The sequence below is a fragment of the Rhinolophus sinicus genome, linkage group LG02 (assembly GCF_036562045.2).
Source record: "Rhinolophus sinicus isolate RSC01 linkage group LG02, ASM3656204v1, whole genome shotgun sequence".
NCBI classification, from domain to species: Eukaryota; Metazoa; Chordata; class Mammalia; order Chiroptera; family Rhinolophidae; genus Rhinolophus; species Rhinolophus sinicus.
The window spans coordinates 144743426-144755464 of record NC_133752.1 but is presented as its reverse complement, the minus strand read 5'-3'; the positions used below and the strand labels follow the sequence as shown (position 1 = coordinate 144755464).

Below are 12039 nucleotides of genomic sequence, written 5' to 3'. Positions count from 1 at the left end.
TAGATTTTACTGTGGGTCTCACTGCCTGATGCCCCCTAATTATTGTCAGTAGAGCTGCCATCCTGATAATTAACAAAATGATCAGGATTTCTTTGAAACTGCCTGGAGCATGACTCCCCAAATTCTAAAATTACAGACTTGAAAGGAAAAAAGCATTTAGGAGTGGTGTACCTGAACTCTGCCTCTGTCCCAAGGCGGCCTGACCCATCACAGACTTCTTTCATTCACTCAACACACGTTTTGAGCACCTGCCATACACACTGGGCCCTGGGAGGCTGCAGTGATCAAAACAGGCCAAATGTCTGCCCTCGTGGAGCTTACATGCCAGTGGGAACATCAGCTATAAACAAAACAAATGAGTACACTGTGGAATGTGACAGAAGAGAATACTGCTATGGATAAAAAGAAAGGAGGCAGGGGGGTGGGGTAGGGAGAATGGGGATTGACATTTTAAATTGGATGGTCAAAGAAGGCCTCCTGAGAAGGTGACATCTGAGCAAAGACTTGAAAGAAGCACATCTTACTAGAGGAGTTTGTATCATTTGTAGTAGAGAAAACTTGGAACCACCTCAAATGACAAATGTCTATCAACAAGGGACTGGCTAAGTAGACTGTGATCATGTTCTCACTATGCAAGAGTTTCTAAAGTAATGAGGTCCATATGTGTATATTTCCATGAGAAAATCTCCACGACAGTCTGCAGAGTAATGTCTAGAAAGTTCTGTTCTCTTCATATTGGGTCTAGGTATATAAATACTCCACCCTCTGCTCTGACCTCCTCCCATGTGTTAGCCTTCCAGAGAGCTGTTAGCAGAAGATGGTAGTCACCTCCCCTTCTCCAGGGTTCTGGAAGCTGGGCTTCTCTCCCATTTAACCTCCTGGTCGGGTAGGAGACCTGGATGAAAAGAGTTGGGGGCCCGGGGTACCCCAGTTAAATCCAGGGCCCATCAGAGGTATTGGCAGAGGCGTCAGGTTGAGGGTGGGTCATAGAGGGTTCCTAGGATGCCTTGAGCTCAGTCCAGCCCACCCCATGGAACTCTAACTTCCCATTACCCTCTTTTCTCTAGCCCTGACCAGTTTCGAGGTGGTGATTCAGTACGGCCTGGCCACCCCCGAGGGCCTGGCTGTAGACTGGATTGCAGGCAACATTTACTGGGTAGAGAGTAACCTGGACCAAATTGAGGTGGCTAAGCTGGATGGGACCCTTCGGACCACCCTGCTAGCTGGTGACATTGAGCACCCAAGGGCAATCGCACTGGATCCTCGAGATGGGTGAGGACCCTGCCTAGCCCAATTCTGGCCCCGTGGTCCCCCGGAAGCCTCATTCACCCTAGACGGGGTCACCTGTCTCCTTGTTGCCACTCACCCCCCTCTACCCTTTACCTAGGATCCTACCACAGCCCCTCCCCCAGGCCCCCAATCTTGCCCCTCCTGACTTCCTTCCCATTCCCCAGGATCCTGTTTTGGACAGACTGGGATGCCAGCCTGCCCCGAATCGAGGCAGCCTCCATGAGTGGGGCAGGGCGCCGCACCATCCACCGGGAGACAGGCTCAGGTGGCTGGCCCAATGGGCTCACTGTGGACTACCTAGAGAAGCGCATCCTTTGGATCGATGCCAGGTCAGTGCCCTCCACCATCCTCAGGAGGCCTTTGTCTTTCCCTCCCCTCCAGGGCCAGGGTGGGCCAGGATCCCAGGACCTGGCAGTGAGGGGGTGGTAAGAAAGTCTGGGGGAGTTAGATCTAGAACAAGGGTGGCCAAGGGCTGGGCCCAGCAGGACTGCAGTGAGGGGAGAGACTGGGCTCGGGGAGAGGTGTAGATAGAAGAGGGTGGAGGGCTGAAATACAGCCTCCTGCTCTCACAGATGTGTACACTCTACTGGCAAAGTGTGTGGTGGGATTTCAGTCTGCCCAGGGGAAGGGGAAACTTTCTGTAATTGGTCTCCCCGGAGGGGATGCCTTTTTCTCATCTCCAAAGCTCTGGGTGCTATTGGCTGCCCTGGGGAGAAGTGTCGGTGAGTGGGGGGCACAGGAGTTGGGGATCCTAGACATGGCAGCAGGTGGTCCCCACTGCTCAGTTGGTTGGTCTGCCTTCCCTGGCCAGCAGGGTTGGGAGGAGGAATGCTCCAGTGTGCTGAGGTGGGGGGCGGTGGGCCCAGGCCTGGGAGGAGCACCCCCAGGCAGGGTGCCCTGAGGCTGCAGCCCCAACTGGCATCCTCACTCTGCCCCGACCATGTTCTCAGGTCAGACGCCATCTACTCAGCCCGTTACGACGGCTCCGGCCATATGGAGGTGCTTCGGGGACACGAGTTCCTGTCACACCCATTTGCAGTAACGCTGTATGGGGGGGAAGTATACTGGACAGACTGGCGAACAAACACACTGGCCAAGGCCAACAAGTGGACCGGCCACAATGTCACCGTGGTACAGAGGACCAACACCCAGCCCTTCGACCTGCAGGTGTACCACCCCTCTCGGCAGCCCATGGGTAAGGCCAGAAGGAGCCAGAAGCCTCACTAGAAGCCCTAAAGAGAGGAGGTGGAGATGAGAACAGGAAGGTGTCTGTGCTGGAATGGTGGGGGTGGGGCAACACGCTGACAGAAAAGGGCTGGCAGCAGGCAATGCTGGAACAGGGAGGATGAGAAGGGCTGAAGAGGGGTGGTTCAAGTGAGAAAAGCCACGGAGGGGCCAGCAAGTCACAGGATGTTCTCCTCTCCTTCCCCCAGCTCCCAACCCCTGTGAGGCCAACGGGGGCCGAGGCCCCTGCTCCCACCTGTGTCTTATCAACTACAACAGGACAGTCTCCTGCGCCTGTCCCCACCTCATGAAGCTCCACAAGGACAACACCACCTGCTATGGTAGGAGGCCCCTCCCTCCAGAGCCAGTGGTAAGCTGAGGCTGCAGGGGAAGGTGTCAGCACCCAGGCTGCCCATTGTAATTGAAGGTTGGGAGGGACCCAATGGGGGAGGCTCCAGGGACAGCCTCTGTAAGAAGAGGTTACACCCAAGGGAGGCACTTCTGATAGCCAAGGGTCAGCAGCAAACAAAAGTAACGAGAAGGAGGGACCCTCATCTGGGTGGGTGGGTGGGAAGCACAGACGTGGGGGGCACCCTTATGCCCTTATTGACCTGCCCTGTGCCCCACAGAGTTTAAGAAGTTCCTGCTGTACGCACGTCAGATGGAGATCCGGGGCGTGGACCTGGATGCCCCCTACTATAACTACATCATCTCCTTCACTGTGCCCGATATCGACAATGTCACAGTACTGGACTATGACGCCCGAGAGCAACGTGTTTACTGGTCTGACGTGCGGACACAGGCCATCAAGCGTGCCTTCATCAACGGCACAGGCGTGGAGACCGTCGTCTCTGCAGGTTCTGTCTAGGCCCTGCCTGTCCCTGTGAACACAGGTGCCCCCCCCCACCCTACCCTGGTCCTCGGCACCCACTTCCTGTCCCCCTGGGTCCCTCAAAGTACTCCAACCTGGTTTCCTGATCCCTATTCCCACAGAAACCAGGCTGCCTCTCCACCTCCCAGCCTCTGCCCTACAAACCCCCAACCACCACCTCCCCAATGTGCCCTCAGATTTGCCAAATGCCCATGGGCTGGCTGTGGACTGGGTGTCCCGGAACCTGTTCTGGACAAGCTACGACACCAACAAGAAGCAGATCAACGTGGCCCGGCTGGATGGCTCCTTCAAGAATGCTGTGGTACAGGGTCTGGAGCAGCCCCACGGCCTGGTTGTTCACCCCCTGCGTGGGTCAGTCCAGGGCCCAGGGTTAGGGTGTGTGGGGGAGGGGGGTAGAGGAAGAACAGGGCTTTGAGCCTCCTCTCCCTGCACCCCCCCCCCCCAAGGAAGCTCTACTGGACCGATGGGGACAACATCAGCATGGCCAACATGGATGGCAGCAACCGCACCCTGCTCTTCAGTGGCCAGAAGGGCCCTGTGGGTATGAGCCTGACCTGCCCACGCTGCAGCCCTCCCCTAATTCTCAACCAGGACATGCTCTCAGGGTCCCCTAGTTGCCCCCCCATCTCTCAAACTCCCAGCTTAGTGTTTGTCCTCACCACTCTCCCCTGAAAACCACGCACCCCTCACACATACAATGTGCCAACCCTGGAGGTGAGCAGCCCAGCGGGGTCAGGCTCTGGGACCCCAGCTCTGGTGCCAGGCCCTCCAGCAGTGACACCCCCCTCTTCCAGGCTTGGCTATTGACTTCCCTGAAAGCAAACTCTACTGGATCAGCTCCGGAAACCACACCATCAACCGCTGCAACCTGGATGGGAGCGATCTCGAGATCATTGACTCCATGCGGAACCAGCTGGGCAAGGCCACTGCCCTGGCCATCATGGGTGAGTGCTACTGGGTGGGAGCAGAGCAGGCCAGACTGGACTGGCTGGGGAGATGGGGGCTGGCCTGGGGGCAGCCTGCCTGCCCTGGTAGGGCAGGCCCTTCAGGAGAGCTAGTGGGAAGGGCCTTCCCAAGGGTCTCAGCCCTTCTTTCCATCCCAGGGGACAAGCTGTGGTGGGCAGATCAAGTGTCGGAGAAGATGGGCACGTGCAACAAGGCTGATGGCTCAGGGTCTGTGGTCCTGCGGAACAGCACGACGCTGGTTATGCACATGAAGGTCTATGATGAGAGCATCCAGCTGGGTGAGGCCGGGGGCAAGGGACAGGGGCTACAGGATGGGGGTCAGAGAGGTCAGGGCTGTGGCCAGGAGCCCCTGGGCAAGGGAGTGAATGGGAATGAAAATGGGTTGGGCTCTGCTCACCACCCAAAGGGGCTCCCCTTTCTAATTCTCACTGGGACACCTTATAGGCTCACAGCCCCCCTGGTCACAGGGCCAGGGGCCAGGAGGACAGACGACCTGAGAGCTGGTTTGGGTGGTGATCCCTACTAGGTCCAGGGTAAAGGTGGTGACCATCCTGTCCCTGGGCAGCACGAGCCTGCACTGAGGTCCCAAAGAGCCACTAAGGTTTTTTTCTGCCTCCTACCTCCTCCCCCAGAGCATGAGGGCACCAACCCCTGCAGTGTCAACAATGGGGACTGCTCCCAGCTCTGCCTGCCCACATCGGAATTGACCCGTTCCTGCATGTGCACAGCTGGCTACAGCCTCCGGAGCGGCCAACAGGCTTGTGAGGGTCAGTACCTCTTGGCCCAAGTCCCCAACCTTGACCCGTCCTATCCTACAGCCCTACCTTTCTCTCCTCACTTTGACAACAAGACTGTATTCGCCATGTAATATTCAGGGTTAGATGCTTAGTAAGCCACCCTGTACTGGGTACTAGCGGGGAAGCCAGGGGAGAGAAGTCCCTGACCCTGTGCTCTGCAGCTACAGCCAGAAGGGGGGGCCAACATGTAGGGGAAACTGGACCACGAAGTAGCTCTGCCTTCAGTAGGAAACTGGAGAAATAGGCATCAGAAGGTAATACCAGGGCCAGCGTCATGGAAGAGGTGTGCTGTGAGATGGGTTTAATAGGACAACTAGGATTTAAGTGTGTGGCTCAAAGAAGAAGGGACAATATGCAAGGCAAGGGGTCCAGAACAATAGGAGGGTATGTGAATGGGTGCTGAGGTGCCAAGCAGGAGTGGTGGGCAGGGTGTGGGGGAGTCATGATGATAGGCTGTGAGGTAGGACAGGGCCCTGCATTCTCAGCCAGGAGTGCCCAGAAAGTGTTGTTTGGGGCCGATTAACCTGGTGGCAGGGAGCCAGCAGAGTGGGGGAAGAGAAACCGAGGCAGTTAGACCAGTTAGGAGGCTGTTAGAGTAATCCCAGTATTAGGAGATGGGGCCTAAGCTGGGGCTGAAGATATTTCTCAGAGACATTTTTCAAGAATCTGCTGACTGATTTACGAGCTTGCCCTGGGATAGGATTTTCCAAAGTACACTCCTGGACACCTCCCTCTTTAATGTGGGTAGATGTTACAGAAATATTGGGTTGAACAAAGTTTTAGTGGTTTCTATTTCTTTTTCTTTTCTTTCTTTTTTTTTTTTTTTGCTGCAGAACTTCTCATTGCAGAGCCTTAAATATGCTCATTGGCACTATTTTTCAAGAGAAGGCTAGTGTTTGGAATTTCCCAAACTCGCTCAACCATGAATCCTTTTTTTCATGGAACCTGAGCAACCAGAATCCATTTGGGGATTCATTTGGGGACACTGTATCAAAGGATAACGGCAAGGGAGGATTCTGGGATGTGTAGATATGACACCTCATTACAGGGCATGGGGAAGCGGAGTGAGATGAGCGGGGTGTTGGGAATGTTAAGTGTCAGGTGTTGGAGTGAGGAGAGAACAAAGATGTACTAAGATGGAAATCTAGAGTTGGGAGTCATCCAATGTGATTATGTTGTCTGAACTCCCCAGATTCTCCCTAACGGCCTTTGGGGGTGCAGGGCTGTATTTGAGGGAAGCCATACTGCAGTTCATAGTGCAGAGGGAGAAAGCCCGGCTTCTGCTGCCCTCTAGTGGGCAGTCAGAGGTCTTGCAGGTGACCTCCCTGCCCGAGGCTCCAGGCTTCAGACTAGGAGGCACATGTGTGTATGTTGGGGAAGTGGGGAGTGTGATAGCTGGGGGAAGATATCAAAAGGGAAGCAGAGAAGAACGGATTTGAGGGTGACGGAAGCCAAGTATAAAGCAGTATCAGGGAGGGCCATGCCTAAAGTGTCCTTGTGTTTCAGGTGTGGGCTCCTTCCTCCTGTACTCTGTTCATGAGGGAATCCGGGGAATCCCCCTGGATCCCAATGACAAGTCAGATGCCCTGGTCCCAGTGTCAGGAACCTCCCTGGCTGTTGGCATCGACTTCCATGCTGGTGAGCCATTTGATGGCAGGAGGGAGTGGGGCATGACCTTTGGGGGTGGTGTGCTCTGTGGGGGGGGTCCAGTGTGAAGCTACCTGATCACAGCTTGAGGGGCAGGCATTTACCACAGCCGCTTCTGCCCCTCCATCTCCCCTTCCAAGCTCCCTGGCCCCCTAGCACTCATTCATCTTTATCCTGACACCATATGATTTTGACCCCTCGCCTCACCCCTGCCTTATTGGGCATCCCCATGTTGGCTCCTCCACCTCTAGAAAATGACACCATTTACTGGGTGGACATGGGCCTAAGCACCATCAGCCGTGCTAAGCGAGACCAGACATGGCGTGAGGATGTCGTGACCAATGGCATTGGCCGCGTGGAGGGCATCGCAGTAGACTGGATTGCAGGTGAGGATGTGGAGCTCAAGAGGATGGGGGAAAGTGGTATCTAAGAAGGAGGGGCAGCCAAGAACATATAGGGGAGCAGCAGGGGTATCTGGGAGCTGGGAGGGGACCAGGTACATGTGTTCCAACCCCACACCCCTGAGCACCACCTACTCCCTCCTCAGGCAACATTTACTGGACGGACCAGGGCTTTGACGTCATCGAGGTGGCCCGGCTCAATGGCTCTTTCCGCTATGTGGTCATCTCCCAGGGCCTGGACAAGCCCCGGGCCATCACTGTCCACCCGGAGAAGGGGTAAGCAGCTGGACAGGCTAGCCAATCCCCATTCCTGCCTCTGGTCTGGCCCAGTCCCCCAGGCCACAGCCCACACTAATGAGGCCTCTTCTCCATATTCTGGACACTGACACTCTCCTTCTACCTCCGTCCCACAGGTACTTGTTCTGGACTGAGTGGGGCCAGTATCCACGTATTGAACGGTCTCGGTTGGATGGCACTGAGCGAGTGGTGCTGGTTAATGTCAGCATCAGCTGGCCCAACGGCATCTCGGTGGACTATCAGGTTTGGATGCAGGCTTGGCCCTGAGGGGTGGACCCCATGCACTGGAGGGAAGCTCCCCTTATCTTCTGCTCTACTCCTGTTCGAGTCTCCTTGTAATGACCTCCATTTGGTAGGAAGATATGGACCCAGCGAGTCATGGGGTCTTCTGGCCCCCACCCAGAGTACACCTTATGCCATCCCAGAGATGGTGGGTGGGAGGTCATTCAGCAGTGGGGACTAGAGAGAAGCCTAGAGGTCAGCAGGTCAGAGGGCAGGAGGAAGTGGAGGAAGGAGGAGAAAGGCATGAGTCAGGAGTGAGTGGGACACTCCCTGCTGCCTGGGATGTGGGGGCTGACAGGAGCCTGGTGCCCTGGAGATGAGGTGGGTGCCTTGGCGTGTAGGATGGGAAGCTGTACTGGTGCGATGCCCGGACAGACAAGATCGAGCGGATCGACCTGGAGACAGGTGAGAACCGCGAGGTGGTTCTGTCCAACAACAACATGGACATGTTCTCGGTGTCTGTGTTTGAGGATTTCATCTACTGGAGTGACAGGTGAGGGCTTCCGTCATGGCCTTCTCCTTGGCCGTCTGTTCCCTCCCTCCTTACCCCAGTTGACATCTTGCTCATGGCTCTTCCCTTCCCCTAGGACTCACGCCAACGGCTCCATCAAGCGTGGGAGCAAAGACAATGCCACAGACTCTGTGCCCCTGAGAACGGGCATCGGTGTCCAGCTCAAAGACATTAAGGTCTTCAACCGGGACCGGCAGAAAGGTGAGGCCAGGCTCTGGGCTGCGCAGGGGAGGCCAGAAGCACCCTGGGCTGGGATTGTGTACCCCAGAGAACCCAGAGTGCAAGGGGCTGGGAGAGAAGACCCAAAGGGGCACTTTCCAGTGGCCCCAGAGACCCAAGGGTGGTGAGGAGACACCGAGAAGCTGGACCCATCTGGTATTGGGCACAGGGTTCCTGGAGGGTTGTCTGAATTGGAGAAACTGAGGCAGAACAGTGTGCCACCCAGAATTTCCACCTCAGCTGAGATGACAGAGGCACCAATGAATCCTTCCCAAAGGTGGGCCCTGCCTTCTGTAACCCCCTCCTTCCCCTATGCCCTCCCCCCAGGCACCAACGTGTGTGCAGTGGCCAACGGTGGGTGCCAGCAGCTGTGCCTGTACCGGGGCGGTGGGCAGCGGGCCTGTGCCTGTGCCCATGGGATGCTGGCTGAAGACGGGGCGTCATGCCGTGAGTACGCTGGCTACCTGCTCTACTCAGAGCGTACCATCCTTAAGAGCATCCACCTGTCGGACGAGCGCAACCTCAACGCTCCTGTGCAGCCCTTTGAGGACCCTGAGCACATGAAGAACGTCATTGCTCTGGCCTTCGACTACCGAGCCGGCACCTCCCCAGGCACCCCCAATCGCATCTTCTTCAGCGACATCCACTTTGGGAACATCCAGCAGATCAATGACGATGGCTCAGGGAGGACCACCATTGTGGAAAGTGAGCCCAGATTCCAAGTCTTCCCAGGATTGGAGTGGGGGGAAGGGGGAGGGTCAGCAGAGACTCAGGGTAGAAGGGCTGGCAAATCTCAGCCAGCCCACCCCTGCCCTGTCTGAATCCCACCTCTGCGTCCCCAACCGATGGCCAGCAGGTCACACCGTGCCCACTGTAGTTACTTGGATATTTCTCCACCTTTGGAGGCAGAGTTGGCTCCCTCTTACTTCCCCCTCTGGTCCTGGTTTACCACCAGGCTGCACAGAATAAGCCCCAGCTCTACTCTGTGTGGCCAGTGCTCAGAGCACAGGCTGCAGAGACAGGCCAGGTTCAGGCCCCGACACAGGACTTAAGTCACTTGGGCAAATTTCCTACATTCCCCAAGCCTCAGATTTCTTGTGTATGTAAAGATACAGGAGCACCGAGGCAGCAAAGGTAAAATCTTAGATCAGCACAGGACAAGTGGTGACGCTCCATGAAGGGCAGTGGGTGCTAGAGCTGTCATCCTAAGACAGCCTCTCAGGTCTTTGAAAACTGCAGTTTTGTTCCACAACAGTCTTGTCTTCTCCAGGCTGGACACCCCCCAGGTCCTTTGTCTCAGTCATGTGTTCATGCATCCCGTTCAGAAAGACCTGCCACACAGTGAACTAGGTGCCGGGTACACAGTGGTGATGAGAACAGACCTGTCCTTTCAGCCTCCTCTGGGCATTTTCTGCTTCACATAGTCCAGTCCACATGTCTGTCTAAAATGTAGTGTCCTGTGCTAAACCTGATACGCTGCAATCTTGGCTTGATCAGCAGAGACTGGCAGAACGGTCCTCTCCCATCAGGCTATTGTTCAGGCTACAATACGTCTATTAAGACAGCCTGCTGACAACCACTTCGTCATACAGCTTGAAGCCACTAAACCCCTGAGTCTTTTTTCTCTTAAGTGACTGCTCCCCTGGATCTCCCTCATTGTGTACTTACTTCTTTAACCTGAGTTTAAGATGTCTACAAAACAATCCAGGTCAGGGTCTTTTTAAGTAGGAATCTTCCCAGTACAGCCCAAGTAGGGTTTGAGTTACTGAAATCCAGTTCGCACTCAACATGGCAGAACTGTAGCTCAAGGGAAGTCAAATCTACCCAGTGGTGGGAAGACGCAGGAAAAGGGTCAAGGAGATGGACCATGGGCCATTTGGAAATAGGGTGATACAGGAGGGATTGGAGGCACCAAGGGCTGTGCTCCCACATGCTCCCCAGCTCCCACAGTTCTCTTCCGACCCCACATATGCCAGGGAAGTAGGTGCTACAGGCTGTTCCCCTTAGCTCCTGCCCAGGCTGTTCCCTCAGCTCTATTCTCTGATTCTGTCCTGACCCATGGCTGCTCCTATCTCCTCATAGATGTGGGCTCCGTAGAAGGCCTGGCGTATCACCGTGGCTGGGACACTCTCTACTGGACAAGCTACACGACATCCACTATCACCCGCCACACGGTGGACCAGAGCCGCCCAGGGGCTTTCGAGCGTGAGACAGTCATCACCATGTCTGGAGACGACCACCCTCGGGCCTTTGTGCTGGACGAGTGCCAGAAGTGAGCTGCCAGGCCCAGGGCATGGGGGAGGGTGGGCCACAGGGCAGCAGAAACTGCCCCAGGCAGACCTGGGAGGGCGGTGCAGGAGCAGGACAGGTTGGCTCTAACCTGAGATTGGCCACTTCCTTGCTGTTTGACCTTGGGCCAGTTGTGTGACCTCTCTGAACTTCAGTTTCCTCATCTGTAACATGAGGATTGTAATGTTTCAGGGACCGTGTTTCCCCGAAAATAAGACCTAGCTGGACAATCAGCTCTAATGTGTCTTTTGGAGCACAAATTAACATAAGACCCAGTCTTATTTTAATATAAGACTGGTAGAATATAATATAATATAATATAATATAATATAATATAATATAATATAATATAATATAATACCGGGTCTTATATTAATTTTTTTGCCAAAAGACATATTAGAGTTAATGGTCTGGCTAGGTCTTATTTTCGGGGAAACACGGTACCTGAACCTAGGAGACGATCTGGGGGCTGTGGAGGACCTTCTGAGTTGGTGATTAATTGATTCATTCATTAGAAGGCCATGTTCAAGGCACATAGTAGGTCCTCTGTATTTCTGGGACTCCAAGCTTAAGGCAAAGATTACTCACTAAACACCTGCTGTGTGGACACCTTGAGCTGGGCCTGTTCAAGCCACCGAGCTGGGGGGAGAGATCATACTGGTGGGCAGTACTGATGACCAGCACAGGGCTGTGCATGATGACTGAGAGGCACCACGGAGGCGGCAGGTTGGCACAGGGCCCAGAAGTGGAAAGACCAGGGAAAGGCAGAGCAGACAGGGGAGTGCTTTCAGCAGGAGCTGGAGGAGGGAGAGCTCTAGGCAGGAAGGGGCTGCAAGGAGCCTCCCACGCCCATTCAAAGGGCTCCCATGGTGGGAGGCTGAGGATGGCTCAGGAGGCTGGGCTCTGGTTGCAAAGGAGTCCAGAACACAAGCCAGGTAAGTCCACTGGCTGGAGAACAGCTCTGGGGCCAGAACTTCAGAGGGATGGAAGGAGGAGGGGCACAGAGGTACTTGGTGAGGAGCCGAGGGGAGGCAGGGCAGCTCCTCTGATAAAACTGGAGAACAGAAGTGGCTTCTGTGCAGCTCAGTGGTTCTCAAACTCCAGGATGCATGAGGATCGCCTGGGGAGCACTGGTTCCCCGACCCCACCCCAGGCCTAACCCAGTGAGTCTCTGGGACCGAGGACCCAGGAATCACGATCCAATGCAGATAGTATAAGGACCAC

The 12039-nt window shown here is 55.3% G+C and overlaps 1 protein-coding gene across 4 annotated transcripts in view; it reads left to right on the top strand.

Annotated features, from left to right (window-relative positions):
• LRP1 (LDL receptor related protein 1) overlaps positions 1–12039 on the top strand; it is an 84684-nt gene that overhangs the window by 51032 nt on the left and 21613 nt on the right. For 3 of the 4 annotated variants that reach the window (XM_074325545.1, XM_074325542.1, XM_074325544.1), the window contains 18 exons: positions 1068–1272; positions 1455–1619; positions 2241–2485; positions 2724–2855; positions 3144–3371; positions 3583–3757; positions 3853–3947; positions 4201–4350; positions 4510–4650; positions 5005–5139; positions 6676–6807; positions 7068–7202; positions 7364–7493; positions 7631–7757; positions 8138–8289; positions 8384–8508; positions 8854–9231; positions 10609–10798. In XM_074325545.1, coding sequence (XP_074181646.1) covers positions 1068–1272; positions 1455–1619; positions 2241–2485; positions 2724–2855; positions 3144–3371; positions 3583–3757; positions 3853–3947; positions 4201–4350; positions 4510–4650; positions 5005–5139; positions 6676–6807; positions 7068–7202; positions 7364–7493; positions 7631–7757; positions 8138–8289; positions 8384–8508; positions 8854–9231; positions 10609–10798 — 3040 coding nt within the window. The remainder of the gene's footprint in view (positions 1–1067; positions 1273–1454; positions 1620–2240; positions 2486–2723; positions 2856–3143; positions 3372–3582; positions 3758–3852; positions 3948–4200; positions 4351–4509; positions 4651–5004; positions 5140–6675; positions 6808–7067; positions 7203–7363; positions 7494–7630; positions 7758–8137; positions 8290–8383; positions 8509–8853; positions 9232–10608; positions 10799–12039) is intronic. The other variant, XM_074325546.1, reaches the window with a different exon arrangement.